At 39.9% G+C, this 27883-nt stretch overlaps 2 protein-coding genes across 2 annotated transcripts; one reads left to right on the forward strand and one right to left on the reverse strand.

Annotated features, from left to right (window-relative positions):
• The first annotated feature begins 9858 nt into the window (after positions 1-9858).
• LOC128737598 (DNA polymerase epsilon subunit 2) lies at positions 9859-11651 on the forward strand. Its single transcript, XM_053832307.1, has 4 exons — positions 9859-9974; positions 10047-10497; positions 10561-11328; positions 11388-11651. Exons 1-4 carry the CDS (start codon positions 9904-9906, stop codon positions 11649-11651), a joined length of 1554 nt encoding a protein of 517 aa, XP_053688282.1. The 5' UTR covers positions 9859-9903.
• Positions 11652-13231: 1580 nt separating this feature from the next.
• On the reverse strand, positions 13232-27556 carry LOC128737405 (rho GTPase-activating protein gacZ). The gene is made up of 6 exons (XM_053832073.1): positions 26613-27556; positions 24515-25297; positions 23349-23468; positions 23180-23260; positions 14211-14350; positions 13232-14155 (listed from the first exon to the last, which is right to left on the reverse strand). The coding sequence occupies exons 1-6, from the start codon at positions 27069-27071 to the stop codon at positions 13939-13941; spliced, it is 1800 nt and encodes a 599-aa protein (XP_053688048.1). The 5' UTR covers positions 27072-27556; the 3' UTR covers positions 13232-13938.
• Between the last annotated feature and the right edge of the window lie 327 nt (positions 27557-27883).

The raw sequence follows: 27883 nt of genomic DNA on the forward strand, positions 1-27883 counted from the left end.
GGACACCTGACGTAGACTTGGAAACTCTTTCAATACCTGATCCCTTACGTCACGGTCAGAGATAGGCATTGGTTCTGAAATTCCCAAAAACGCTCCGGCATCTCCTGCAGGTCCGAAATCCAAGTCAACAGAATTAGGATCCATTAACATTAATACTGGTGGTAAAATATCCGTTTTAAGAAGCTCTTTAGGAGCCATAACCTGGGAAAGATCTATTTGTGCCAGAGGCACCGTAGGATTCTCCGTATCTTGTCGCAATTCTGGCAGCTCGAGCACAGGTGGCTCGATAATTACTTCCTGCTCGGTAATGGTTAGCACCTCCTCCACTGTCGCAAGTATGTGACGCTCCTCTACGTCAAGGCTTGGCCGTATTCTGGCACTGACATCAGCAGAACCAGTGGTCTTCTTTTTAACAACCGTCCGTTTTGTAGTATAAATTTTACGAATTTTCTTTTGATTGCGCTCTACTCTCCCTGAACGAAAAGGAATATTATAATGTTTTTACAATTATGGGAAATAAACAAAAACTCACTTTCCAGATAATCATAGTGCAAAACTAGATGATTTTTTTCTGATTCGCACAATTTGTTTAATTGCAAGCAATTGAAGTTTTCAGCCAAAAACTGATGATGAGATATTGAACTAAAAATAATATGATATTACGATAAGAATATTTCAATAATAAGTCTTCATAGTTTTTAATCATAAACGGACGCGTACCGAAAGCACTATTTAGTTTACTAAGCTACTAGGTAGGTACTTACGATATCTGTTGGTATTCGTTTTCTGTCAGGAAATCCGCTTTTCTAGTGGGTTTTGGACTACGCAAAAGTTTGTCGCAAACATCACGAAAGGAAGACATTTTTCCAAACAAAATTTTGATGTTGAACTGCGAAAGTATCGCAAATTAACTGCAACCTGCAAGCAATCACCAATCAGTAACGCAACTGTATGCTGCACGACCCGCACGTAAAAAAATGCTAAAAATGCATGAATGAAAAGGTGGACCGTTATTTTTATTCTCTTTTATGACATTCAATTTTATGCTCGCTGCGCCACACAGTGTAAAAATAGTGAAATAATGTACCTTATACAAGTACACTGTAAAATATTTTGAGCCATAAACTAGTTGACTTTACCTAGCGTTTTAATCTGGGTTAGTTAATGCTGATGCTAAAGGTCTAACCTATACGTGCCTATACGTTTAGATTGGCAACATGTGGCATCCCAAACTGTTGCCCGATGTTTCCAAGCAACTATTAGCATTTTTGTTTTTCAACCTAGGTTAGTTCCAACCGAACCACTGAATAAACAAACATTTTCGGCAGAATAAACAAACGTTTTCGGGTTGTCAGTGTATCCACCTTTTTGCGGACCTAATGGCCATTCCAGCGGGGGTACACGGTATATAGAATGCCAGTGTCGCTGGTGTTTCATGGATTTTTTGGTGGCAAATATGTTGCTGGTTCGTGTCTTGGATACGGGAACAACATTGTCAAATTGCCCAATAGAAAATTTTCCTGCCGACGAAATATCCCAAAACGACCAAATCGGGTGATTTATCCTACGTGATTTACGGAAAAGCAGAAGGATTTTTTATTGGGTTGGCTTTTCAGTTTGACTATCAGATTCCCGTTTCGAATCGATCACTCACACATATGCGCATACAATGTAAATACATAATTTTCAAATGTGTGATGTTTACCACGAGCACTGCAGCGACACTGGCATTCTATATATATTGATTCTACTATATTTCCAGCTTTGATTTTTGTTGTAGAACTTTCAAGCGTACGTGAGCGGGGTTCCCGTAAGCAAATAAACGTTGTCGAAAAGTGTACCCACTAGCCGCCATTAAGCACACGAAAAGGTGGATAGTGGGGTTGAAACTGTGAAAATACCGAAAATACCCAGATCGAACCCGTCGCCTAAAAAGTGCAACCAAGAGCGAAACTAAATTCAACCTCAGTGAAAAATTAAACGTTTTGACAGCAGTTCGAATGGAACTAAGGCGAACCCATGGTTGGACCGAATCAAAAACAAAAACGCTATAAGCCCTTAATATTTTTAGAAACAGTTGTTCTACAATTGATGGAGGGACGTGTGTGACCGCTAATTACGCTATGGACTAAGACCACCCAATTGATACCGGTAGTAGCGTACAACTTACCTCGTCAGCAGTCCAATGATGAAAGAGGACGATTCTCCTCATGTCTTGCACACCACGCGTAGAATCAATAAACGTGGTTGCTGTGACTACAATATATTCGTTGTGTTACTTAGTAACATGTAAACAAGTCAGTCCATATCACCCAGATATATTTATACCACACATCTCCCCCTTTCTCAGAAAAAAAATAAAGTAGGTGCAGTTTTACTTAACTTATAAATAAACTCCGCTAATTTGTTTAAGAGTGTACGTTTTACTTCACAATGGGCTATTACAATTTTCTTAAATGACACCCTTCGTTGAAAGTCGGCTGTCAAATATTGTTCGTCAAGTCATGGGTAACTTAGTTACGATCGTTCTACGTCTGCAAACGAGCCTCCAACTTTTCATTTGCTTTTAACATTTTTCAATTGAAAGGGAAAAAATAGAGAAGACTTAGCGAGTACAATTTACGTTAGTTTTGAATGAAGTTTCAGTACCTTAATGTGTGAATTCATCCAGTAATGTAAAGAAGCTGATAAAAAATCTTCCACAAGAGAAGCTGCTAAAAATTAAAAGCATACTATCAGCTGCGGAACAGGCATCGTTTCAAAAGTTTGAATTTGTAGGATTTATTCTCGTGTGCAATCAACAGCAGCTAGTGATATCTTCGGATCTTCTTTGAAATGGTCCGCAATCTGAAATTCAAGTTTGGCGCATTTACAATGACCACATCAAGGCGCACCGTATGTTTCAAGGGACCATTTTCATAATAAAGCAAAGTTCGAAAACTAATAATGTTATACTGTTTACGGATGATGGAATTTTCTGGTCGATTTACATTTCTGGCTGCAAGGATATTTATAGGCTCACCTAGCAGCTGATGAGGCTTAAGCGTTTAACAGAGACCACACCAAGGTGCATAAAACTTCACTAGCACCGGACGCACTGTTTGAAAAATTTTGCGTAGTTAGTAGCACTGAGGGGTTCACGAACAACATAAATCAACGGGATAGTGACGATCATCTAACGGTATCTGTGTATAATCTTCCTGACTTACTTTATAAGAGCTGTTTTGATGCCTTCTGCGCGGGTTTTGCTACTCGCAATGCGCGTACTTACCCGCCCTGCCCGGCGTATGTGCGGCCCTTTCAATTCGCTTTATGCTGCCCTTCCGATCTGCCATTGCGCGGTCCTTTCAACCCGCCACTGCGCGGTCATTCTAACCCGCCATTGTGCGGTCCTTTCTATCCGTTTTTATGTGGTCTTTCCGACCCGCGATTGCGCAGTCCTTCCAACCCGCGATTGCGCGGTCCTTCCAACCCGCGATTGCGCGGTCCTTTCGACCCGCGGTTGTGCGGTCTCTCCGATCCGCCATTGCGCGGTCCTTCCGACCCGCCATTGCGCGGTCCTTTCGACCCACCATTGCGCGGTCCTTTCGACCCACCATTGCGCGGTCCTTCCAACCTGCCATTGCGCGGTCCTTCCGACCCGCCATTGCGCGGTCCTTCCGACCCGTCATTGCGCGGTCCTTCCGACCCGCCATTGCGCGATCTTTCCGACCCGCCATTGCGCGGTCCTTCTGACCCGCCATTACATAGTCTTTCCGACCCGCTTTGTTGGTGATCAATAATAATTTTTCCTTCAAAAGTTGTTCCCACTTGAAAGACAATGCAATTTTCCTAAATATGTTTCCGCAATTTACAGCTGTAGTCACTCAATAGAATCTCTGTTTCATCCATCTTCGTGCTTCTGTCAGTAATTTAAAATAACGCACCGATAGAGATTGTCTCTTTATCAGTGCAATGATCCCTTATCTTTTTCACTGTACTGCAGCAGAAAGTCTAAAGATTTATGACCCTGTACCAACCACTTTGGCTAACCCACTTCGTAGAAATGATAATCCTAGCAGATCGAATCTTCTCATGAATAACTGTTGATCTGCTATTTCATTTTTTTATAATTGCTCGCACTTGTCACTATAATTGAAGGCGACTAATGCCGCAGCTTCCGCCTGCCGTTTTCCACCTATTGATTGTGCTTAAAATGAATTTTCTTCCGGCGAGATTTTTGTTCTGCTTTCTCTTCAAAAACAATTCTGCATTGGTCACGACACGAAAAAATCGAACACTTGTTTTATCGGAAAACAACCCGGAGAATATCTTACAACTCACTTTTCGAATTTTCTGCACCATACTGCCAAAAGCAAAAAAAGCAACCGCTACACCGCTATCGTGAGATGGTCGAGAAAAATCAATAACTTGTAAACGCTTCTCCCCCAGCTAAATCTTGGTCTTAGTCCATAACACTTTGAATTTCCATATTTTTTTTCATAGTCCTGTCACGGTCGCCAAATTGTGTGACCGCTAATTACGCTATGGACTAAGACCACCCAATTGATACCGGTAGTAGCGTACAACTTACCTCGTCAGCAGTCCAATGATGAAAGAGGACGATTCTCCTCATGTCTTGCACACCACGCGTAGAATCAATAAACGTGGTTGCTGTGACTACAATATATTCGTTGTGTTACTTAGTAACATGTAAACAAGTCAGTCCATATCACCCAGATATATTTATACCACACAGGACGGTAGGGGAAAGTAATGAAAATTTTTTGGAGTAGAGGGGAAAGAGCGGGAAGGTGAGGGGGGAGGGTTGGTTTATTGCCTGACCGCATTTCAAGGTCAAAGACTAACAACACGAGTTTGGGCTATAAGCCCTGTTCGGCCTTCTTCGCGCCCCAGAACAGCGAGTTTAAAATTTGTATCCTAGTTGCAGGCTTGACATTTCGTCACTCATTTTGCAAAAAGTAAATCTTTTTTTGCTCAATACAATGAGCAGAACTGCTGCCACAAATGAGAAATCCATCCACGCAAAGCGAAATAGGCCAAAAATAAAGAGAAATACAGTGGACCCCTGTTCGTTTGAACGATTCCTCATGCAATTTAACGGGGTTAGTTTTTAATTTGAACAACTGGCAACCCTAAATATGCTGGAACTTGTGTGAACTGGCTGCCCTGCTCTTTGTTATTGTTTTGGTGGTTTGATTCAGTTAGCAGTTGCAAGCAGCGAATATTTCAATCTCCGATCGGATTTCTACGCAATGTGAAACAGATTAAACACGCTAGATCAGCACAAACAAATCGTGTTTATGTGCATTGTCTACATAAGCAAATGATGTTATATTGAGGCTGTGAACCATTTCACGAAATTTTTAACTTTTTAGTTAAAATTTGACAGTTCGAAGGTTATTTCTCCTCGAGTGGTTAAAATCAGTTCAGAATGCGAACCATTTCATATTTGACAGATTGATAGTTGTTTTACTCAATGAGAGCATATATAAGGTGAGGATGAAGATATGTTTCTATAACAGCGGATTTATTTATTCAGTCCAGGTTGGAATTGGATGAGTTTTTTGTGTTCATTTGCTCCTATTTGATGGATAACATTTATCTCGTTTCATTTCGGGTTGCATAACATCCATACATCGATGAAAAAAAATTTCAGGAAAAATCAGTGAAACACATCGAAGCTCCTTCCTCACCTCTGGCATATCTCATTGGCTCTCAAAACTTGGTTAAAAATAACCATGCTCCCGTGCAGGGTTATTTTCGAAAAACCATCGAACTGTCAAATTTTAACCAAAAAGTTAAAAATTTCGCGAAATGGTTCACAGCCTGAGTATGACGTTTGAACCATTTTTAATTTGCACGTCGTGCAAACCAACGGGGTTCAAATTAAAAAGTGTTCAGATTAAAAACGGTCAAACGAACGGGGGTCCACGGTATAAACAAACTTTGGTTTCTCATTGAGCGAAAAAGCAATTGCATGAGAATTCCAATGTTGCCATATCTATCATCCACTATCGTCATATGCAGCATTTTTTGCACTGTTGCCGCCGCGAGAAATCTAAACAGTTTTTTTGTGTCCCATATCATGGGCAGCCAAAAAGTATATTACTATTTTGTTGCTCAGTTCACTCCTTCAATGAGTAGAAGGTAGAACATTAATGTGCAGGTTGCTGAGCTATCTCAGTCAGTAAAAAAGAGAAAAGTTAAAACAAAATGGATCACAATAATTCGCGACTAAGTAAAGTGTGATCTTTTTCTCTTCCCTTTTTTTATTTTGAGGAGGAATCATCCCTGCCTAGTTGGAAGAGGAAAGAGAATACAAATGAGTCATTCCAAGTCAAGTGACCGAGAAATACAGTGGACCCCCGTTAGTTTGAACGATTGCTCATGCAAACTAACGGGGTTCGTTTTTAATTTGAACAACTGGCAACCCTAAATATGTTGAGACATAAATAAACTGGGCGCCCTGTTCTTTGTTATTGTTTTGATATTTCGTGTTAGCAGGTGCAACCGGCGAAATTTTTTTCTTAGATTAAACGTTGATAATCAGTAGCTGAAAAGCATAACATGGAAAAAATTAACTACGTTAGCTCTGGGAAGAGGTAATATTTATCTTTCACTTTCATCGAATGTAGCTTTAATGCACGTCATAAATTTAGGTTACCTGCTGGTGAAAATAAAGAGAATATAGTGACCAGCTTGAAAAGAAAACATGTCACGCTTACTTTGGAGCAAAAACTTAAAATTATCAACCTACTGGATTCGGATGGTTTCTCTCTTGACAAAATTGCACGAAGATTCAACGTTTGCAAATCGACGGTTCTCAATATTTCCCGCAATAGGGAATCAATTCGAACAGCCGAAAACCGATTCAGAGAGACTGGTGTAACAGGTAGACGTACGGTAAAGGTAGCCAGATTTGTTGATATGGAGGAAGCGCTATTTGTATGGATGTTGCAGGAGAGGAATAAAAAGCATACAGTTACACCCGATGCTGTGAAGATAAAGGCGGAGTTGATGTTCTTGATGTTCCAGAAAAAGCAGAAATATTCCGACAAAGTAACGTTTGCTGCTACGAACGGTTGGTATGACAGATTTCGGAAACGTTATGGAATGCTGAATGATACCGGTGAGAAAGTGTCTGGAGATGTTGAAGCGTTCACCTCCTTCAAGTGTAATCTCATGCAGATTATATTGGCTAATGGATATGAAAAACATGAAATCTATAATGCTGATGAATCAGGACTTTTTTTCAAGTTGCTGCCATCGCGAACATTAGCTTTACATGATGAAGACATAGCCGAAGGACGGAAAGTTATTAAATCTCGCGTAACTTTTATGCCATGCTGTAATATGAATGGGTCGAATAAATTACCATTAATGCTTTTGGGGACTGCACAAAATCCAAAAGCACTTCCCAAAGACAAGTCATTATTGCCAGTGTACAAAAGTTCCAAGAAAGCATGGATGAATAGAGAACTGTTTAGAGAGTGGTTCTTTCAACAATTTGTTCCTTCAGTTAAAGAATTTGCTGAAAAAAACAACTGTAACGCGCGTGCTTTATTATTGCTCGATAATTGCTCTGCACACCACGATGGTGGTGATGTTCTAGAATATGGTGAAATTAAAGTCTTATACATGCCACCTAACATTACATCGCTCGGTCAACCTATGGATCAAGGGGTACTGAACTCTATCAAAAAGCGATATAAAAAAAAGCTTATGTTACACTTACTTTTGAATGAGGAAGAATTAGCATTCGAAGAAAAGTTGAAAAAAATTTCATTATGCGATGTGATAAACTGGCTTCATCAGTCCTGGGAGGAAATTTCGCGCAAAACTATTGAAGGTTCTTGGAAGAATCTGGTCGATGAATATCCTCATTTCACTTTGGATAGGGATGAAGACAACTCTCTAGATATACTAGCTTTAGCGAGTTCCATTGCTGAAGCTTTGGAGGAACATCCGTCTTCGGAAGAAGTAAAGAAATGGCTGAATGATAGTGTTTGCGACATGAACGGCAATAAACTCATCGGAGATTGCGATATCTACAGTGATCAGGAAATCGTAGATTACGTCCTCAATCGTCACACAGACAGTGTGGACCTGTGTACTTCTTCAAGTGAAATTGACCAGGACGACTCAACTTCCGATGATGGTTCTTTTCAAATTCAAAGGCTCGACGCGGATCGTGATAAACACGATAAGGCAATGGAATGTGTAGAGTATCTCATAAACTTTATGGAAGAAAAACGGGATGTGTTGGAAGTAACCCGCTTAAATAACATAAAAAGTAAACTAATTGAATATGAATGGAAACGGCGCCGAGAAGTTTAATTTTATCTTGCAAGCAATATGCTTCAGGTGATTTGACATTTGACTGATGAATTTTATTTAATAATCGAATAAATCGTTCTATAGTTACTTTTTATTATATTCTCCTGATTTAAGTAGATATCAATATGCAATAATATTTTCGGCTGTTCTCAGATTCGAGTTTTTTCACAGGCACAAAATTTAAATAAAAGGTTTCATATAAATAAAATCGATTCTTGGAATGGACACCGAAATGGTTGTTTTGGTTTTTGACTAATGATCGACAAATTTCTATGGCTAGTTACTGCTTATTTTGGTTATCAGAATGTAGACAAATGCTGTCAAGTTGATGATGACATTTGAACCTTTTTTAATTTGCACGTCGTGCAAACCAACGGGGTTCAAATTAAAAAGTGTTCAGATTAAAAACGGTCAAACGAACGGGGGCCCACGGTATAGTACAAACTTGTAATCGACCTTCTCGGATATGAACCAAATTTTGTCAGATTGTTCGTTTCAGGTCAGCAAGAAAAAATCCTAAGTTCGGTGCCGACTGGACGTTCCCTCGATTAATGGGTGTACCTCCATGGTTAATGAAAAGACACGTTTTTGTCACATCCTTATATTTTCTTTTGCTCATATCTCTGGAAATACCATGTTTAGATAGACTATTTCATCATGTTTCCAAAGAAAATTGTCCAAGGAATCCGAAAAAAGTGTTAGTTTTTTGCGGCAGTGCTGCCAAATATTTTTTAATTCGATTTAAAAACTAAATTTGCATTTTTCTTTCAATGAGTACAATTTGATTTCAAAAATTTCAATTCCATCATATTCCTCAGATTTTTTTTACCTAAGAATCGCTCAAAACCACGGGGTGTTCTTTGCCGATCTAGACCATGCTTTCGCAGCCAACATCTCAGCGTGAGCGCAAATGAAATAGCATCACTTCGTTTCACTCGATTGCCTGCAGCTTGATTTGGGCCCGCTGTCACATTTTGAGCCCAGGACATGCTGTCGCTGACGTTTACTGTCGTCGATGGGGTGCCTGAAACGAACATTCTGACAAAATTTGGTTCAAATCCGAGAGGGTCGATTACATGGCACTCGGACACTTGACGTGGAATGACTCAAACACAGAAATTTGATGGAAGTCGTGTTTTAGTCGCCCTTTAGACGACGAAAAAGGCAACATTTGCATTTAATGTTTTTTGACTTTCTAAATTTTAATCCAGTTTAAAAATTATCGCAAATACTCTACACTTTTATAAGTGAAGTTTAGCGTGTATAGATATTTATGCGATTTGCAGACATTTTCTGTTTCTTTTTTTCACGCTACGCAGCGCTGCGTACGCCAAAAGGCTATTAATAGCGTCTGAGCAAAAAGAAAACTGACCAATCCGATCAATGGATCAATCGAAAACTGATTGTTGATAATTCGCGCCTATTTTTTTCAGTCGAATCATGGAAAGTTTTATTAGCTTTATTTACTTTATAAAGTTATTAAAATAACATAAACTCGGAGCAAGCTAGTTGTTGTTTACTGCTGGTGTTTTAGTTTGATTTTACTACATATTTTATACCAGAATGAACGAATTGCCTAGGTTAAAGGCTCAAATCGTATCACGTTTCAATATCAGTGGCTTCCAAATACGAAGGTAATTGCGCTTTAAAATTTATCGCTCATTTAATTTAAAAAATTGTCAACCATCGCAAACTGCCCACTCCAGTGAGGCGAGTTTATTTCTAGCCCAGCAGATTGCTCCACTACCGGAGGCGGACCGTAAACAATGGTTGCAAAACGTTGCCAATCACGTACAAGGCCAGAGCCTGGAACTGCCGGTGGTGGAAAAGAAACACATCGAAATTGCTATCAAGGAGGCCAACAATACCGGGCTCGAAGACAACGAGACCGTTTTCAGCGTTATTAACGCATTCGACGTGCCAAAATTTCGCTACTGTGAGGAGAAAAAGAAATTCCTACCGACCAGCGGTAAGCGAAGTCTACTGCCGGGACCGGAAGTCAAATCACAATACATTCGCGACCGGTATCTGATGCTCTGGCAGAAGACCAGCCGTCACGAGATGTTCAACACTAGTAAGCTTGTTTTGAATAACAACGTGAAACGATTGGCACTAAAAAAGATCGAAATGCTTTTGTCGACGTCCAAAATGAACGATGTAAGTCGAATGGTTTTTGACACAAGCATTTTTTTTTATTAATTGCACCATAACATTCCACAGGTGGTCATTTTGGGTCTACTGACGCAGTTGACCGAGGGTAAGTTTTACTTGGAAGATCCAACGGGAGTGGTTCCTATCGACCTGAGTGAAACCGCATTTTCGTCCGGACTGTTCTGCGAGGGTTGTTTCGTGCTTGCTTGTGGAAAATTTCGTGATGGCGTGCTTAAGATAGAGGAAATGGGATTTCCCGTAACCGAGTTAGCAAGCAGCAGCCGTGCTTTCTTTGGCACTATCAACATCTGGGGTGGTCGTTCCAAAAGTTTGCTGAAATATTCACGCAATCTTGCGGAGCTGGAGAAAAACAACAATGGAGACAGTATTGTCTTTTTGTCTGACTGTTGGCTGGATAGTCCGATTGTATTGCAAAAGCTGAAGTTGCTACTGCAAGGGTTTGACGAATTTCCACCTGTGGCCATTGTTATGATGGGTCCGTTTGCAAAGAATTACGAAAATGTGTACTCCTTAAAGGGTCGGTTTCAAGCGCTGGCGGAAATTCTATCCAACTGCGAACGGCTAAAGATGGAAACGGACATTGTTTTAGTGCCGTCATGCGACGATCCCGCCACTGCAAATATTCTGCCCCGCCAACCGTTGCCGGAATGTTTAGCCGCAGATTTAAAGAAACGCTACCCAAGAATAGTCCTGGCGACCAATCCGTGTCGGCTTCAATATTGTACCCAGCAGATTGTTGTCTGTCGATCCGACTTGGTGACCAAGCTGTGTCGTAATACAATTCATTTTCCTAAAAGTGGTCAACTGGAGGATCATGTATGTGTGATGCGTTTTTTGAAAAGCTGTCACTATAATGTTTTTTTTCCTATATGTAGTTTGCTCGTACGCTCATCAGCCAGGGGACGCTGGCTCCTCTGCATCCGATAGCACTCCCGGTTCACTGGAACTACGATGCTGCCATGTCGCTCTACCCACTGCCGGATCTGGTGGTAATCGGCGATCCCTGCCAGGGTTTCCAAACCACCGAACAGGAATGCACCGTGATGAATACCGGGTCCTTCCCGAAGTCGAAGTTCGCCTTCAAAGTGTATATTCCGTCCTCGAAAACGGTTGAAGACTCGCAGATCCCCGAGGATTGAGATTAAAATTGGGGAATATATTTATAATTTGACACAGATCACTTTGTTTTTTGTTTTTTCCGTTATTCAATCACCTTAACAAAGCCCAGGGTATTTTTATATTAAGTTTTTCTACACTTATTGCACTCTGTTTTTCTTTACTGTACAATTTTTAACGAAAAAACACGGAAAGTGCTTTTTCACTTCGCTTAAGATTGAAAAAGCATGGCCTACTTTGATCGTCTTTGCAGTTGGTTTTGTCGGTTTTTTCCTTTTTTCAGTTTCATCTGTTTCAAAAATCCGTTGCTGAAACTAGTACGATTTTCGAGGCATGCACAATAGCTAGAACAAGTTTTGAACGCTGTAATTAGCAATCTGCAATGAAACTAAAGTTACTTACCAATTGTAGTCTTAGCCTTCTAACGGGCAACATCGTAAAAATGATGCGATCAAGCAAATGACTACTTTATCATGAAAGTATACTCAAAAGAAGCTCGAGTGTTGATTTTCATGAAAAAACATTTGGAGAACCGCCAGATATGAAAAAGTCCAATTTCTCTTTTTAGTTTTTTATGCCTACCGCTCTACCCAAATATATTTTCATTTAAAAAATATCATAAAATTGAAAAAAAGCATGTAAATTACTCATAGAAAAAATTTGAGGTCGAACATTTTGTTCTAAATGTCATTTTTCTTCAAAAGTAAAAAAGGAATATTCGCACCATAACTTTTTTCAGAATTTTTCAGATTTCTTGTTTTTGAAAGATGATAACTTTGGAACGCGTGGTCAGAATGTTGTGATATTAACCCTCTAACGGGCAACACCGTAAAAATGATGCGATCAAGCTAATGACTATTTTATCATGAAAGTACACATAAAAAAACCTTAAGTTCTGATTTTCATGCAAAAATAATTATCTTGAGCAGTGCCAGGCAAGAAAAAGTCCAATTTCTCTTTTTCTTTTTTCATGTCTAACGCTCTGCCCAGATATTTTTTCAATTCAGATATATTACAAAATTAAAACAATGCATGAAATTTACTCATAGAAATTTCTTTTAGGTCAATCATTTTGTTCTAGATGTCCTTTTCCTTCAAAAGTAAAAAAGGGAATATTCGCGCATTAATTATTTTTGGAATTTTTCGGAATTTTTGTTTTTGAAAAATGATAACTTTTGAATGCATGGTCAGAATGTTATGATATTAGTATTAAAATGTCAAGAAATCTGTTCTGAATACATTTTGCATATTGCCAATTAAAAACAAATTTCGTATTCGGCTCTGGAGCTCAAAAAGCGAAGGCCGTCTACAGACGGTCTTACCCGTTAGAGGGTTAATATTCAAGACCATGTGGTTCTGGAGCTCCAAAAACGAAGGCCGGCTTCAGACGGTCTTACCCGTTAGAGGGTTAAATCGATCCTTTTTGCGTATCGATTTCGCCTTCAATGACGATTAATTTGAGTAAGAAATTCCACCCATCGTTGTAAGGTACAGCGATTGTGTGTTGACACACAGATTTAAAATTTTGTTGCGGGACTTCGGATATTAGCATTGCTCAACGTACTCGCAGCCACCGTTAATAACTTGAAAAACTATACTCTCATTGTTACAATGTCAAGAATTTTTAAACATTTTGTTTGTTACACAGCTTGGCAAATTTCCGAAACAATCCTTCGGTTTATTTCTGAATCAGGGGTAAATTTTGTTTGCTTCAATCAAACGTATTATTTTTTGTATACAAAGCTTAATCTAGAACCAAACACCAACTTGCCATAAAAAACTTTTCTTGGTATCAATGTACTGATGTTTTTTGAATCAAAAAATTTTTCAATTCACATGGATAAAATGCTAACCTACATTTCACGATGATAACTTATATGGTGAATAATTTGACTAATGTTACAATAGACCTGATACTTTCGTCGTTTAATCGGTGCGACCGGTCTCTTGCATCTGTTTGGAACAGTTCGTGCCTTATGCCTATCATTTGACTAATTTTTCAAGTATTTAGTAAAAAAAGCTACTGGTTATCGCTTTTGTTCTTCTATGTACATAACAACAGAAATACATTGGAAAAATAATAACATTTGATTTGCAATAAAATCAGCAATAGAGTATCACATTTTTTGGTATCCTAAATCAACGGTTCGAAGCGCTTATGTTAGCCCTGCAGGCAGCGCACTTGTCCTTCTAGCTGTCGTAACGTAATATAGAGTTCTATCCGTCCTGCATGTGCATGCGCTGAGTGCTAATGGGTGTGACTGGTACAAGAACTTTTCGAACAACGAATATCGAACCTAGCCGCCGGTCTCACGCGTTGAATCTCTTGCTATCGTAATCCCGCTGGTATCGCAGGCGGGCCGATTCCCGTTCTTCGGCATCCAAATACCACAGGGTGATGGCATAGCGGGTTCGATGAGCTGGTTGCACCTCGTGCGGATTCCGTCGGTCAGACCAGAAAAATAGTATCCTATCGAATACAGGTTCGATGTCGGCTACTCGGTCGTGGCAGCCTTCCGGGAAAATCCTGTGAAAACTTATTTTGCTGATTCAATTCAATATTAAAGGGGTTGAATACCTACCGCAAGAGGCCACCACTCTTCTGTACGTCCCAATCGAGATTGAGGTAGTAGATGGCAGTGATGCAACGACCGTCCCGGTTCGGATTGTCCACGTGTTTGACGTAGTGTGAGCCGGATCCAGGATAGCAGGCTACCATCGCCTGTAAGCACACAAAAAAGCAATAAACTGCAGTGTAATTGATTGCTAATATTCGTTTCGTACTAGTGACCAATAGGTGACACCGGCTTTCGCAAGGTGAGCCGATTCATCGATTACTCATCGGCCATCGCAATAGGTCGACCATGCGTTGTTCTCTCCTTGAATTCATTCTATGATCTCAGAGCGGTAATTCCCGCTAACGACAATCCCTTTGCTTTTGCTATAAATATTTGCACACGTCCAGACTGTGCGCGCTAAATTCGCAATACGCCACCAACGGTAGGTAGGTAGGTAGGTACCAAATTTTGGCGTACGTGACTTTGCTGAAGCTGCCCGTCGCCACCGCGTCGGCCGTGTATAGAGTGTAGTGTGGTGATTGCAGAAGAAAGAACAACAAAATCGCAACTCGACGCGAAGCGCGAAGAAAAGAAAGAAAAACACACCCATCCATCCAAGCAATCGCACTTGCACTCACATACCCTCTGCTGCTAGCGGTGGTTGGGATGACGCTGGGTTGATTTGTTTTTTTTTTTTTAATTCATAGGTGTGGTTTTTTTATTTCTCACAGGGTAATGTGACCAACTCGGGACTCTATGGGCCATCAAGGTTAACTTGTCGGAACTCGAAACATCTGTGTAGGCTCTTCTGAATGTCAGTAGGCGGTTTTAAATAAGAAAACATTCGTACAAAGGGAAACGAACAGTAAAATTCATAAGATTTGATTTAAAAATTTAAAAAAATTAGAAATTTCATGTTTTTTGGAAATCGTTGAAACCGTATATAACTTAAGAGGGTGTGTTTTTTTCTATTTGATGTTAGAAAACCCTGCCACAAATATTTTGTTTGAATCGATCGCAGTTCCTTTTTTCTATATTTTACCAATCAAAGTTGTGTTTTTTATTTAGGTAGGGTCTTTTTCTAATTCCCGTCGTAATAAGGAAAGCCATTCTAATTTTCATCATTTGCTGGATGGATTTAGTGAATACTCCAAAAGTTCTTTTACTGATTTGACTAAAACACACTTACCTTCCGATCCGTGAACTTTGAAATCACTGAAAAGCGACTATTAAAGCATATTATTGAAATTACGCAACTGACTTTATTGCTAAAATTCGTCGTACCGTTTTAAAATCCGTCCAACAAAATTTTTCATCGTCCGAACTAAAAATCACAACAATGTTTACGAAGCTAACGCGCATGTATTTGTGTAGGACGGCATGACAAATGTTATTCTACAAAATTTCTGCAGGTCAGGCAAGTTTTTCTGGCTGTAGAATAACGACAATGCCTTGCGTGAGCTATTTTCATTTATGAATGACGGAAATTAGCACGATTAGTCGACATTGTCTTCTTCGTCGCATGAAAAAACGTAGGAAATTTGGCTGGTAGGACTTCTTTAATGATAAAAAGCATTTAAATAGATCTCAGCTCACTTTGATTGATTGCGTATGATAGACAACTAACTAAAATATTAGGGAATACCTAGTTTTGCACTGTGTGTCATAAAAATGCTGATATTTTTAATAATTTGTGTTGGATAGGACGGGAATAGGCAATTACGATGATGTAGCAACATACCCTAGGTAGTTTTATTATTTTGGTTTCGTGATTGATCGCTACACCTGAATTGACGAAAGATTCGCCAACAGATGAGCAAGGCGTCACTAAGTGTTCTTGACATTAGAAAATCTTACCGATGTCGGTTGGAGTCTAATCAAACACGATTTCTGAGGTAATAAACCCAAATCACGTTTTTTTTATCTTATATGAAAAATGAGAAATTGCTTCAACTCGTGGAATTGATTGATTGATAGATTAGGACCAACGGTTGTGGACAAATTCCGACAGAAAATAAACAAGAACAGAAATAACCAAATTTGGAACCCAATGGTCATCAAGACTGCTAAAAGGATACACGATAAATCAATGAGTAGATTGCAACAAAATTAAATTAACACCTTTAAGAGAGCTGCAACAGCGTATGTTAATTAGAATCCTAACAAATCAAATAAGATGCAGTCTCCAGTGCATCGGGAAAATTCCAACCATTCGAGCAAACAGGCATAACCGGATGATAAACAAACAAACCAGTTCTTATCTGCCTTTTTCGAAGGAAAGACACCAATTTTTATCGCTGCGTTTGAGAGAAAGGTATTTCTGGGTGGATTTTTATGTGGCTCGTGGCAATCCGTTTTTGCTCTGTATCCAGAAAATACCTACAAGTTAAAAACACGCAACACCCACGGACCGATAAAAAAGATACCTCCGGAAAAGTTTCATGTCTTTCATTTTAAAATTGGATATTTTTACTCGGAGCTTATCAAATCATTGCTTGTGAACTTTTCTGATTCGTTGGTGAATTTCACTTCTTTGGTCGTACAAAGACCCTGTTTAAATGCTGTTGGAATTTATGATCGAATTCCATTTTCATCTATCAGATTGCGGTCCGAATATTTTCATTTCAATTTTTTAAGTTATTACATTTATTCGAAACAGTGCTGTTAAACTATGCTAGCGCATGAAACAAAACGCGTACAAATTCTTAATCTTCTTAAACTGTTCAATGATGTCATTGTGCAATGATTTTTTACTTTTTACTCTTCGAATGATTTCATTTCTGAATTCTTCTCAGTAAATGATATCATCAGCTAACAAAGGTTCAGTCGTTTGTACAGTAACAATCAAAACGATAGAACCAGCACGATTTAAATTTTATCGAAAAAATAAAGCATATTTAGGTATAAAACTACATGCAATTTTTCTAATAAACATTGGGTACATTCTCCACTGCGACTATGAAACGTGAAATGCTCGAGGAGAACGAGTGCTAAGAACGATATTCGGCGGCGTATCAGGAGCACGGAATATGGAGGCGGAGGATGAACCAGGAAGTCACGCAGTTCTATATGGCGAACCCAGTATTTAAAAGGTGAATAAAGCTGGACGCATACGATGGGCAGAGCATGTTTCAAGAATGCCGGACAACTCCCCAGCGAAGATGGTGTTTACCCGAATTCGGTAAGAACAAAACGACCATCAGGAGTAAGTAAGCTGGTTAGAGCGGGTGGAGTGAAATCTGGCGGAGAGTGCACGGTGTCCATGGAATCGAACGCCGGCAGCCCACAACCGAGTGAGTTGAAGAAATTGTGTTCAGCAGTCTTAGGACGGCAAGGCCAATTAAGTAAGTAATATTTAAAGGTTCTTGCTTGTTCTAGCAAGTTAACACTAGTTAATTTCCAACTAAAAAAACGCGTGAGCAAAAACATATGACGTCTGACTTCGGCCATGGCCTACTAAATTTTTCGCTACAGCACAATATTTATTGAACTTGATTGTTCAATACTATTGAACTATTGATTTATTGATTTATTTATTGACACGACATTAATTTAAATAAAAAACGACAAAATATTTAAAAATAGAGAAATTATTACCGTTTGAATACATTTAGGATTTTTTAGTGGTACATCAAAAAAATTTTGTTTTATCCAAAATTAAGAAAGTCTACTGATAAAAACGTAGATTTTCAATATTTCTAACATCCTTACTCCAAAAAGTTTTAACTACAAGACGTAAATATTGTGAAGTTGAATTTCTATGCTTAATTAAAAAAAAGTCAAACAAGGGCAGTTAGTTAAACCCAGCAAAATATGCATAAATACAGTTTGCAGTCACTTTCGTCACGAAAAGCATTTTCACTACTCTTCTGTTACGTCGCTAGCGGAAAGAAAAACCATTCACAGATACAATGAAAGAGATTCTATGTTATGTTGTGCATCGCCATTCATGTTCCACGATTGTGGAAACTTTTTCGTGCTTTTTCTATAGCTATCTTGTATATAGATATCTTCGGCTGTCATTACGAATTTTCGGTAAACCACACGTGCGAAGCGAAACGCCAGCCAGCCGTCCGTATACGTGACCGACCGGGCGTGTGAACGAGCCCGCAGGCGCACTGCCGGCAGTCGGTCACAACGACCGAAACTGTTCGACCGCTGACCGTGAAATCACGTAGACTTATCGGGCATTGCGGAAGGCCAAAAGGGCTACGTTCGATTTCAAGGTAAGGTATAGGTACAACACTATGTGTGCAGTTTAGTGTATCATCGTGGTTGCGTGCTGAGCTGCTCGACACTGGGTGGGAGATTGATTAATATCGCCGTTCTAAACGTACCGTCGAACGATGGAAATTGTCTTCCAAAATAAGCATTCTCATGCCAACCGAGATGAAGTCCGAATTGATGAGTACCTACTTAAAAAACTTGGTTTCAAAAGTCCGGATTCTATTAGAATACTATAAGAACGTAAGCAACGTACGCCATTCGTATATCAACATGACCTGCCTTAACTAGTATCGGATCGGAAGCACAATCCCCTCTCCCCATCAAGAATTGCCGGCACCGACAATAACCGATTTGATAATGCCTTTTTTACGAGCGATATAAATAGTTTGAGTGTTCAGTACCTACTCACGTAGGCCCATGCTGGCTAGTGTTTGATCCACGAGAACAAAACGTGACTCCATGCAGGTAAACGAATCTTTTCGATTTTCGAACGTCATATGCTAATTTATAGCTGTGCTTTTTCTGCCAATCTTTGAACAATAAAAAGTTTATAACTTTTTAACTGCTTTGAATCGGAGAGGTTGAATCCCGAACCTGTTTCACTGAACCGTTTATTTTTTTCATATTTTCCTTTATGGTTTCAATGGACTCACTCAATTATTTTCTCTTTGATAAGTAATATTCTTCCTGGGAAATTAATAAAGCGAATTCAGTGGTTTTTTTTAAATGAAATATGGAATAACATTATACCTAGTTGACACAATAGAGCAAAACTATCTAGGGGAAGGGCGGTAAAGACGGACACCTTAAGGTCAAGAGTCAATATCTACTCAAATATAACTGTATTGATTGCAATTTTCATACAAACTGAAACTTTAAGTCTCTGTCTAATAAAGTTACAGCGTGTACTAGAATATTTCTTCCAAAATTTATACTTTTTTTAATATTATAAACAAAGCAAAGCCTAGGTGCTACATTCCGTTATCGAAACTTGACCTTCTGTTTTTCTACGACAGACTTCGCAGCCAGCTGTTAGAGTGCAGGACAATTGCAGGGCCAGTTGCTACGATCCTATTGACTCTAACAACTTCTCCCAGTCGAGATTCGAACATACGACGACTGGCTTATTAGGCCAGCGTCATACCTCGGAGCCAACTGGGAGGTTAATATTATAAACATTATGTATAAATCAGAGTTTCTGTGCATGGGCGGGAAAGACGGACACTTGATATGGGAAAGACGGACACTCGCGAAAAGGTGTCACGCGCCGACGAATTATCAGTATTAAGAAAGATTAACATATTTCATCATGTATTTAGGAAAGAATTGGCTTGGGAAAACCCCCTACCCAATTCCCCCTTTGAGCGAGGAAATAAAATGGTTCCCTTTTATAATCTTCAATATTTTAATTGGTGATGAATTAATCGTTGGCCTATTCCAACTGTTAAATGACTTCTGGATACTTTTACATGTATAATATGCAAGTATTTGCAATTTAAATCGTTGTTAGGCAAAATGAATACGGAATCTTTGTGTCCGTCTTTCCCTACCTTCGGGTGTCCGTCTTTCCCGACTTGGATACCATTTTTTCAAACTTTAATAACTTTTTACTGAATATTCAAAAATTCACTAGATTTCTAACGGACATTCAGTGAAGGGTCACGTAATGTCGTCGATATAGCACGAAAGTATTGCTTTTTAACGATTTACCAGCTATTTTCTTCACACACAAAATTACATCGGTTAGCGTATTTAGGCATTTTTTCTTTGTTTTGCTAATTGTTTTGCTGCGCTGCTAGAAATCGGCAGTTTAATTCAAAAGTGTTTATTCAGTCTATAGAAACATTTCCCATCATTGGTTTGCTTCAAAAAACTATTGTTTATGAAATACGATAAGTGTCCGTCTTTCCCGCAGTGTCCGTCTTTACTGCCCTTCCCCTATAGCTAATGTTTCAAGGAGAACTTTTGTTATCTGTTCATGTTTTGGTTGCGCCTCTGCTTTCCATGGGTTACTGGGATCGAGCATACGGTTCATCTGTCAACAACACGTGTTTTTAACCCTCTCTGTCCCAGGGGCGTTTTGTTGGTTTACAGTTTTTGATCATGTAAAAAAGCTATAAATTAGCAATTGGTCAAACGCAACTATACAGCTTGTTAAACAATGTTTTTACTACGTTATAAAACCAAAATATCCATATTTGAATGCCTCAAAAATTTTCCCGGCCAATTTTAGGGTCGGAAGTCATGGAGCACCTGTGCTACCATGGGACAGAGAGGGTTAATACATCGCATCCATTAAGGCCTTTAGCCGCACGGAGTGTTTTTTCGGGTTTGTCTTGAAAATTTACTTGATTCAGACAGCTTAGAAAAAGGAAATATTTTGGGTAAGAAAAGGGAAATTAGCAGTCATTAACTATTCGTCGGAGAGCCCAATGTTGGAAGAAATTTTCATGGCCTAAAAATAGAAATGTATTCACTGTATTCTTCTTGTCAATCTGAACACAGCGAATATATTTTCATGAACAGAATTTTTGTTTCAAACCAAATACTTTCGAAATTTGCTGAATCGATGACGACTAATTTCACCTTAAAGCTCATAAGAAGAAAGTGTATCAATTTGAGAAATCGTATATAGACTTAGTAGATCGGATAAAGTGGTATGCTTGCGGTCATACGAAATCCGCTGTAAAGTTGGCTTCCGGCAAGACTTCACTGAATGTGCTAATTCAACAGGAGATTGCGGTTCTAATGCCAATGAATTACTTCACTTGGGGTATTTTGCAGGTCTAGCTCAGTTCCAGAAGTAACCAGAGTGTCAACGGCCTGAAGAAAACCACGGACTAGAAATGAAAGAAGTTGTCGGAGGGGCAGATCAAGGAAGTCTGCGATATCTCTCTAGCACGTCGGCCGGTAGAAGTTCGTATAAAACCCCGAAACATGCAAGTAGTTTTTCAACTTTTCTTCAAGAGGAACATAATCGTTTATAAAATAAATAAGAAATACACGGGTTTTCGATTTAGTAACCTTTCAAACCAGTCAAGCCGTGGTCGATGAAATAAAAAGAGCGACTGGTGGGTCGAGATCAATCCAAGCAGTTATATATACAGAGCGGCTCAACTGCTTCGCACGCTAAATTTTTTGAGCCATCTGACAAATTTTTTCACAAAAAATTCGCCATCTAGGAGTTTGCTTTTTGACCAGGGACGCCATCCTAGAGTAAAGTTAAGTATGATGTGTTTTTTATCCATTTATTGGTTGACCTTGCTGAGCCGCTTAGTTACCCGCGGTTCCACAGCACCTTCTAATACTGTTTTATAGTACAAATATTCATTTACCTTAACACTAACGGAGAGGATCCATCGGCCTTCACCGCACCTCGAAGCATTACACAAATATTACAAATACTTCACTGCCGAATGTGAGGTAAACACTGTTAGTTTATATGCAGACAAATGGATTAGTCGGGAAAATTTCTGGTCTGAGAACACGATAAGCACAATGGCGCATTGGTAAGATTGTATTTTTTTTTTTAATTATGGCATTCTACTTTGAGATCATTTGCAATAAATCATTGCACTGTGGATTTTGATATGTGCAACTCAAGGGTCATTTGTATGTCTACTACATCACAAATCACGGATTTCACTTTGCGAACCATTTCTATCGATGCATGGTGCCAGTTTTTTCGGATTATATGTGAGCAACCGTTCTTGAAACAAATATTTTTGAAACTAGTTTTCTTTGGACGTCAATTTGTGAACATTCTTTAACAAAAATTGAAGGGCGATTCAAGATGATAGACTAACTAACTGAAGTAATATATTTGATTAAAATGAAAATATATGCAAATGTTCAGTCCCGAATAATTCGCGAATGCGCGTGAAACGCATTAACAGCATAAATTGTGCTGATTTCCATATTCGAACTAACTTTGCACAATCGAGAATAGATTCGATATGCTAATGTTGCCAAAGACGAGAGAGAATATGCAGAATACATAAAATATTGCCTAATTAAGGCTGTAGAGTGAATTAACTCACCCGATATAACAATGCACTGCACTATGGGAAACGAACCAAAAAGGAGGTGGACCCACCGTGCGATTCGACACAAAATTTTACAAAGGAGCACTCATATTTTATCAGGTGATCGACTGTTTCTGAATTGCGTCTGTTTTTTTGGTTCAGTTTTGCCCATAGTGCGCTGGATCTGGTTGTCTTTAATCGATATTTAGTCAAAAACAGTTCCGAGAAAGTGCAAACGAAGCTACGCACTGCTTTACGGGAAAGTTGTTCCTATTATTAGCCTTTTTTGCCCCTTATAGCACATTAGTACTTTGACATGTCATTATTTATCCAATAGGCAGTTAAAATGGTAAGACTGTGGGAACTAAAACGTCATCTGATGTATTGCAGGTAAACATAGGAACGTGACTCTAGGTTGTGTCAGTCACGTACGTCGTTTTTGGTGTACCTTGTCGTGTGCGAGTTTTCTAAAAAAAGTATCATCTGCCGCCGACTTCCGTAAAGATGGAGTAAAGCCATCTGGCAACAATTGCATGGTTTTCCTGACCGTTGACAGAAAAAATAATCAAACAAAACCATCAGCAACCACGAAATGTGACATAGTGCTGCCACTGATAAGCGAGTAATATTCATCAATGCTACTTATCAACGGTGTGTGGCCCGAAACCACGAAGTCACGTCAGCGCAATCGAATCCGATCTCAATCGATCGAAGGATCCCCCGCTCAAACCACTCACTTACCTTCGTTCGTTCTCGAATATTGTGCTGCCCAAGTTTACCGTTGTTCTTCATCCGTCGACAGTTCGTAATGACAGCATCCACCTAATTACCCACAACGAGAAAGAAAGAGAACAAAAAATACCACTTTTATTAGACATTTGACCAGCAAGCAAACAATAGACCAACTTACCCGATTAATCAAATAGCCGATATTGCTGCAACCCGCTTCCTTCCCTCCGATCCAGGTTATCTTGTCTCCGCGGATGTGTCGCATATTCATCCCGACCCGATTAGAAACCAGTTGACCGTCCTGTTCGAAATACGGAGAAATATTATTATTTACCCGTTTATTTCGGGGAATGCAATTCGTCGTAGATAACGCCTTATCGCAGTGGGATCAACAATGAGCCGAGCGAGACAGCGGGGCCGGCTGATGTGCAAATCTACACGCAATAATGACCGGTGTGCGACGTAACATTGTGCACACTGAATACCTCAGATGGATAGGGGGAGTGGAAATAATTTCACGATAAGAAAGCTCCGTTAGCGAAGCTGACTGAATGCTTCTCATATAGGTCTTAGGCTTCTTTCGGCGCCAGTCGGTTCATTCCGGTTGGTGGCACATTATGACTACCTAATCCCTTTGAAAATTTTAAATCTATTTAACGGTAATGGTGATAGGAATGATTGAAAGAACCGGCCGTGAATCGCGTCAGCGGTTTCCTGTGTTTGTGATACTTTCAATTTCGATAATTACGGGTCTGCTAGTTAGAACGGACCCAAGTTTTTGATCGGGTAGCGACATTCTCTGTTCTAGCTTTTTTTTTCTTTACATTCACTATAAATAACATAGTGTAGACATAATAACAAACAATTGCCCATGGGTAGTCTTTTGGTTTGTTTATAGAAATTGTCAAAAAATGTGACGCATTTCTCCTTTAGCGTCCAATGTTAGCTTCATCATTCGATATATTCCACAATCTTGCGTTTTACCAGGCGAAGACAAGAACTAGACTCAAATCATTTCAGGCACGCAGGTAGGTACCTAATTACGCTACGCGCAGGTACTGCCTAAGCGTATTATTTCTAACGAGTGGCAGGAACGGCATGATGCACTCTAGCAAAATTCGCCTTGTCCTTGTTAAAATTAACAAGGGATCATTTTGTCCGGAAGACTTTATCTTAATATGTCAATTGAAAGTAAAAATTCTATACACTAACGTACCGCAATCCCGCGCCCAGTATGATAGAATCGAAACGTAAATTGTACCACTTAAAAAATAATCCAGTGAACAACTTATATTTATTACAGGTAATCGAACCCTTCAGTAGGTACAACCCGCAGACGCCACTTACCCGAAACACTCCGGACGAGTACATGCCGGTAACCTCCTCCAACACCTTCATACCACGCTCCGGACCGAGGAAACTATCCAGCACACAAACGCCGTATTCGTTCATGTCCCGAACCAAACTGCTGCATGCCTCGTCCAAGCTCTCTTGCTCAAGGTCGGCAAGCAGAGCATCATCATCAGAGCTGGTGCCGGCCGGCTGGCCGAGTCCTAACAGATTGTCGATCTTCGCGTTGAGCAAGGCACTGACACTTTCGTCCGTACTGGCATTACTACTGCTGTTGCTTCCCATCATTATCGGTGATCCACTGCCGGAAAGCTGACTCTGCCCAGACAGTGGCGAAGCAACCGCTACCGTTTGTGTTAGCTGCATTTCGTCGTCTTCGTTAAGCAACACCTCAACCTGGTTGTTCTGTGTCCCTTCACTGGTTAGTTCGTTTGTTCCGATAGCAAACCTATCCGCACTTGTGCTTCTGTTATTCCCAATGGCACTCGTTTCACCGGTACGACCGTAGTCGATGCTGCTATTGTCCACACTCTCTGACACGCTGGGATTTTCGTCCAAAAAATTCAGATTGTTGAGGAAATTATTTTCGTTTAAAATGTGATCCACGTCGATCTGATCCAAATCTACCAATTCCTCTACCGACTCGCTGGCGTACAACTTCGATACTGCATTGTCGCTCAACAGCAGTTCATCCTCGACGTTCACAATCGAAGACGTCGTGGTCGTCGTCGTCGTCACAAGTTGCAGCTGTGTGGGTGAAGATACCGTCGACGGCGCTCGCTGTAAAATAATGGTACACGGTGGGTTAAGAAAGTTAGAAAAAAGTAATCGTGAAAACGTGAAGATTTAAAATTATTTTAGACAAAAAATAAAGCCGAGTGATAAAAAACCAAGTTGCTTGATTTATTCAAATTTCTGGAATAAAATGTTTTAAGGCGACATCCATTTAGTACGTCACGCAAATTTTGACTAAAATCAACCCCCCCTCCCCCCCTTGTCACATTTCGTCACACATTCGTGACCCCCCCTGAGAAAGTACGTCACGTCACGGCAACCCCCCCCCCCCCCCCCGTTTACAACAAAAAGAAATTGAATATTCATTCCAACCTTTTTATTTAAAGCTATCAAATGAATTTCAGCAAATAAAAAAAGGAAAATTTTCGAGCTTATAAGTCATCGATTCACGGATTTTGAACATGATCTCCAATTGCTGCGATCGGATACGCTTCAGAAGTCGCTGATGTGCCGTCGATTAATGTTTCGCGCATATCCACGCGCTTTACATCCATCCACTCAAATTCGTCTGATCTAGTTGAAAGAATCAGGACTTCCTGCTGACGTCTTGCAGCAACACGCCTTGGAAGAACTTTTCTGACGGATTTTATGATTTTGTGTATTCATTCAATCGTGCAATCATTCAACACTACCTTAGATGCGAAATTTAATCCGCAAGTGGCGTAAACTCTATCCTTCAGAGAGCTTTTGAGTGAGGGGCAGTATAGATTATACCGAAAAACCTTGAAAGTAGCCGTTAAACTTCGGTATGAATTTTTGTTCATCGATTGAGTTCAGCATGAATATCAAGGGAACACATTGCCATGGGTCTCTGGTAGCATCCCGTAACCCTTCAGGAGTTTGTGCGACTGCTATTTGTGGTTGCAAAAATCTTTCAGGCAGGACGGTACTCAAGCAGCTCTTCAGTGGAGTACTGCATATTCTGTAAAGCCTTAATGGATAGTTCATACTATATAGAATAAATGAGTCCTGTTTACCCAGATACGTTAAAAAAAAGTTTTCATTCAAAAAATTTAACTATTTGTTTTAAAATCCATCAGTACGTTAATTTTATAGAAGCTTTCAATAGTTGTGTCTTAATATGAAGGCTAAATTATAATTTCCCGAATAAATTTTCCATTTGATTTTTTTCATGTGACGTCACATAACTTCATACCCCCCCTCCCCCCTACGTCACAAATCGTCACGATTAGGTCAACCCCCCCTCCCCCCTCTAAGCGTGACGTACTTTATGGACGCCCCCTAACTGCTATGCAACAAAGAAACTAAATTAATGACAGAATAGAAAATTCAAACCCACCGTACAAACGACTCCATCCATCACCATCATGCCAGTGTTAGTGGTTCGCAATCCGTTTGTTGACAAATTTTCATCACGTACGCCACTTTGTGCAGCAGTGCGACCGCCGTCGTACACCATTCCGCCAAGCGATGTCGCCCGCTGCTGCTGCTGCTGCTGTTGGAAGATTGTTGGCTCCGTTCTTGAGCTAGATTGAAGTGAAGGCCTGCAGGCGGAAGTGGTCTCACCGTACTGTAGTTGCTGGCCATTATTCGGAAGCAGTTGAATCGATCGACACTCCAGCTTGTGCAGCTTCCAATCCAGACGCTGATGTTCTTGCGAACAGTAGTAAGCAACCTGGCAGCGGCTGCAACGCCGTAGACCGTCCGTCGATCCGCATATCCGACACTGGTGCTGATACTGACGCATTTGCTGCGCTGGTCCTTGCTGAAGGTAATTAGTGAAGCGGTTTTCGTTCATCACAACAGCCTGCCAATTACGACACGTTCACAGAGTTTTCAAGGCCGTCCCTTAGTAGCTGCCACCCGCACAGAAGGGATGAAATTTAGTGGTTATCTTCACCTTTCTTATCAATCAGTTTACATTTAGAGAAAAATTTCTCTTGTCACAAACAGGAAAATCTATTTTTAGTTTATCGACGCTCGTTTTCGTTCTTCAACTGCGTTGTTTGTCACACTGTAAGGAATTTGCATATCACGCAGTAAATTTGTTCCAAAATTTATCACTCAAAATTTCATATTCATGAGTTATCATTTGCACTTTGGCTTGTAACTTTCGCAGCACAAATTGTCACTAGGGAACAGGCCACGCAGCAGCAAACGTTTGGATCCTTACACTTTTATTATAAAGCTTGTTCACCTGTTTCAACACCTTGATAGGTGATCAAAATTTTACTTTATTTTCTCTTTTCCTGTAATCATACAGGTTCGATTGCTTTTGTTCGCCTATCGCTTTGACAGATGATCCTGCCAGTTTAGAAAAACTCGCTGAATACAAAGCTGCAGCGCCTGCAGCGCTCGCAGCGCTGAATTCACTCGGACCTCTCACGAATACTTGCAGCCTATCGAGCGAACGTTACATGTGTCACGTATAGCACGTGTTTTTCGTCAGTGTGAGAAGTGCTAAACCCTAAACCCTTAACTACCACGAGCGGATTTACTACGTTGAAACCTTTTATTTTTTTCTCAATTTGCTAATCGAGTTGAATAATTTATTCAATTTATCTTACGATTATTTTTATGTTTACTAATCTTTTCTTCACAGGTTGCGTA

Source organism: Sabethes cyaneus, chromosome 1, assembly GCF_943734655.1.
Source record: "Sabethes cyaneus chromosome 1, idSabCyanKW18_F2, whole genome shotgun sequence".
Classification (NCBI taxonomy): domain Eukaryota; kingdom Metazoa; phylum Arthropoda; class Insecta; order Diptera; family Culicidae; genus Sabethes; species Sabethes cyaneus.

Excerpts from the sequence above, each read along its gene's own strand:
- LOC128737405 (XM_053832073.1), bottom strand. The coding sequence starts at position 27,071 with ATGAACGAAAACCGCTTCACTAATTACCTTCAGCAAGGACCAGCGCAG. Across the intron at positions 23,261-23,348 it reads TCGGCTATTTGATTAATCGG|GTGGATGCTGTCATTACGAA; the intron begins GTAAGTTGGTCT and ends GTGGGTAATTAG. Across the intron at positions 14,351-23,179 it reads ATATTCGAGAACGAACGAAG|GCGATGGTAGCCTGCTATCC; the intron begins GTAAGTGAGTGG and ends GTGTGCTTACAG.
- LOC128737598 (XM_053832307.1), top strand. The coding sequence starts at position 9,904 with ATGAACGAATTGCCTAGGTTAAAGGCTCAAATCGTATCACGTTTCAAT. Across the intron at positions 10,498-10,560 it reads CGACGTCCAAAATGAACGAT|GTGGTCATTTTGGGTCTACT; the intron begins GTAAGTCGAATG and ends AACATTCCACAG. Across the intron at positions 11,329-11,387 it reads GTGGTCAACTGGAGGATCAT|TTTGCTCGTACGCTCATCAG; the intron begins GTATGTGTGATG and ends TCCTATATGTAG.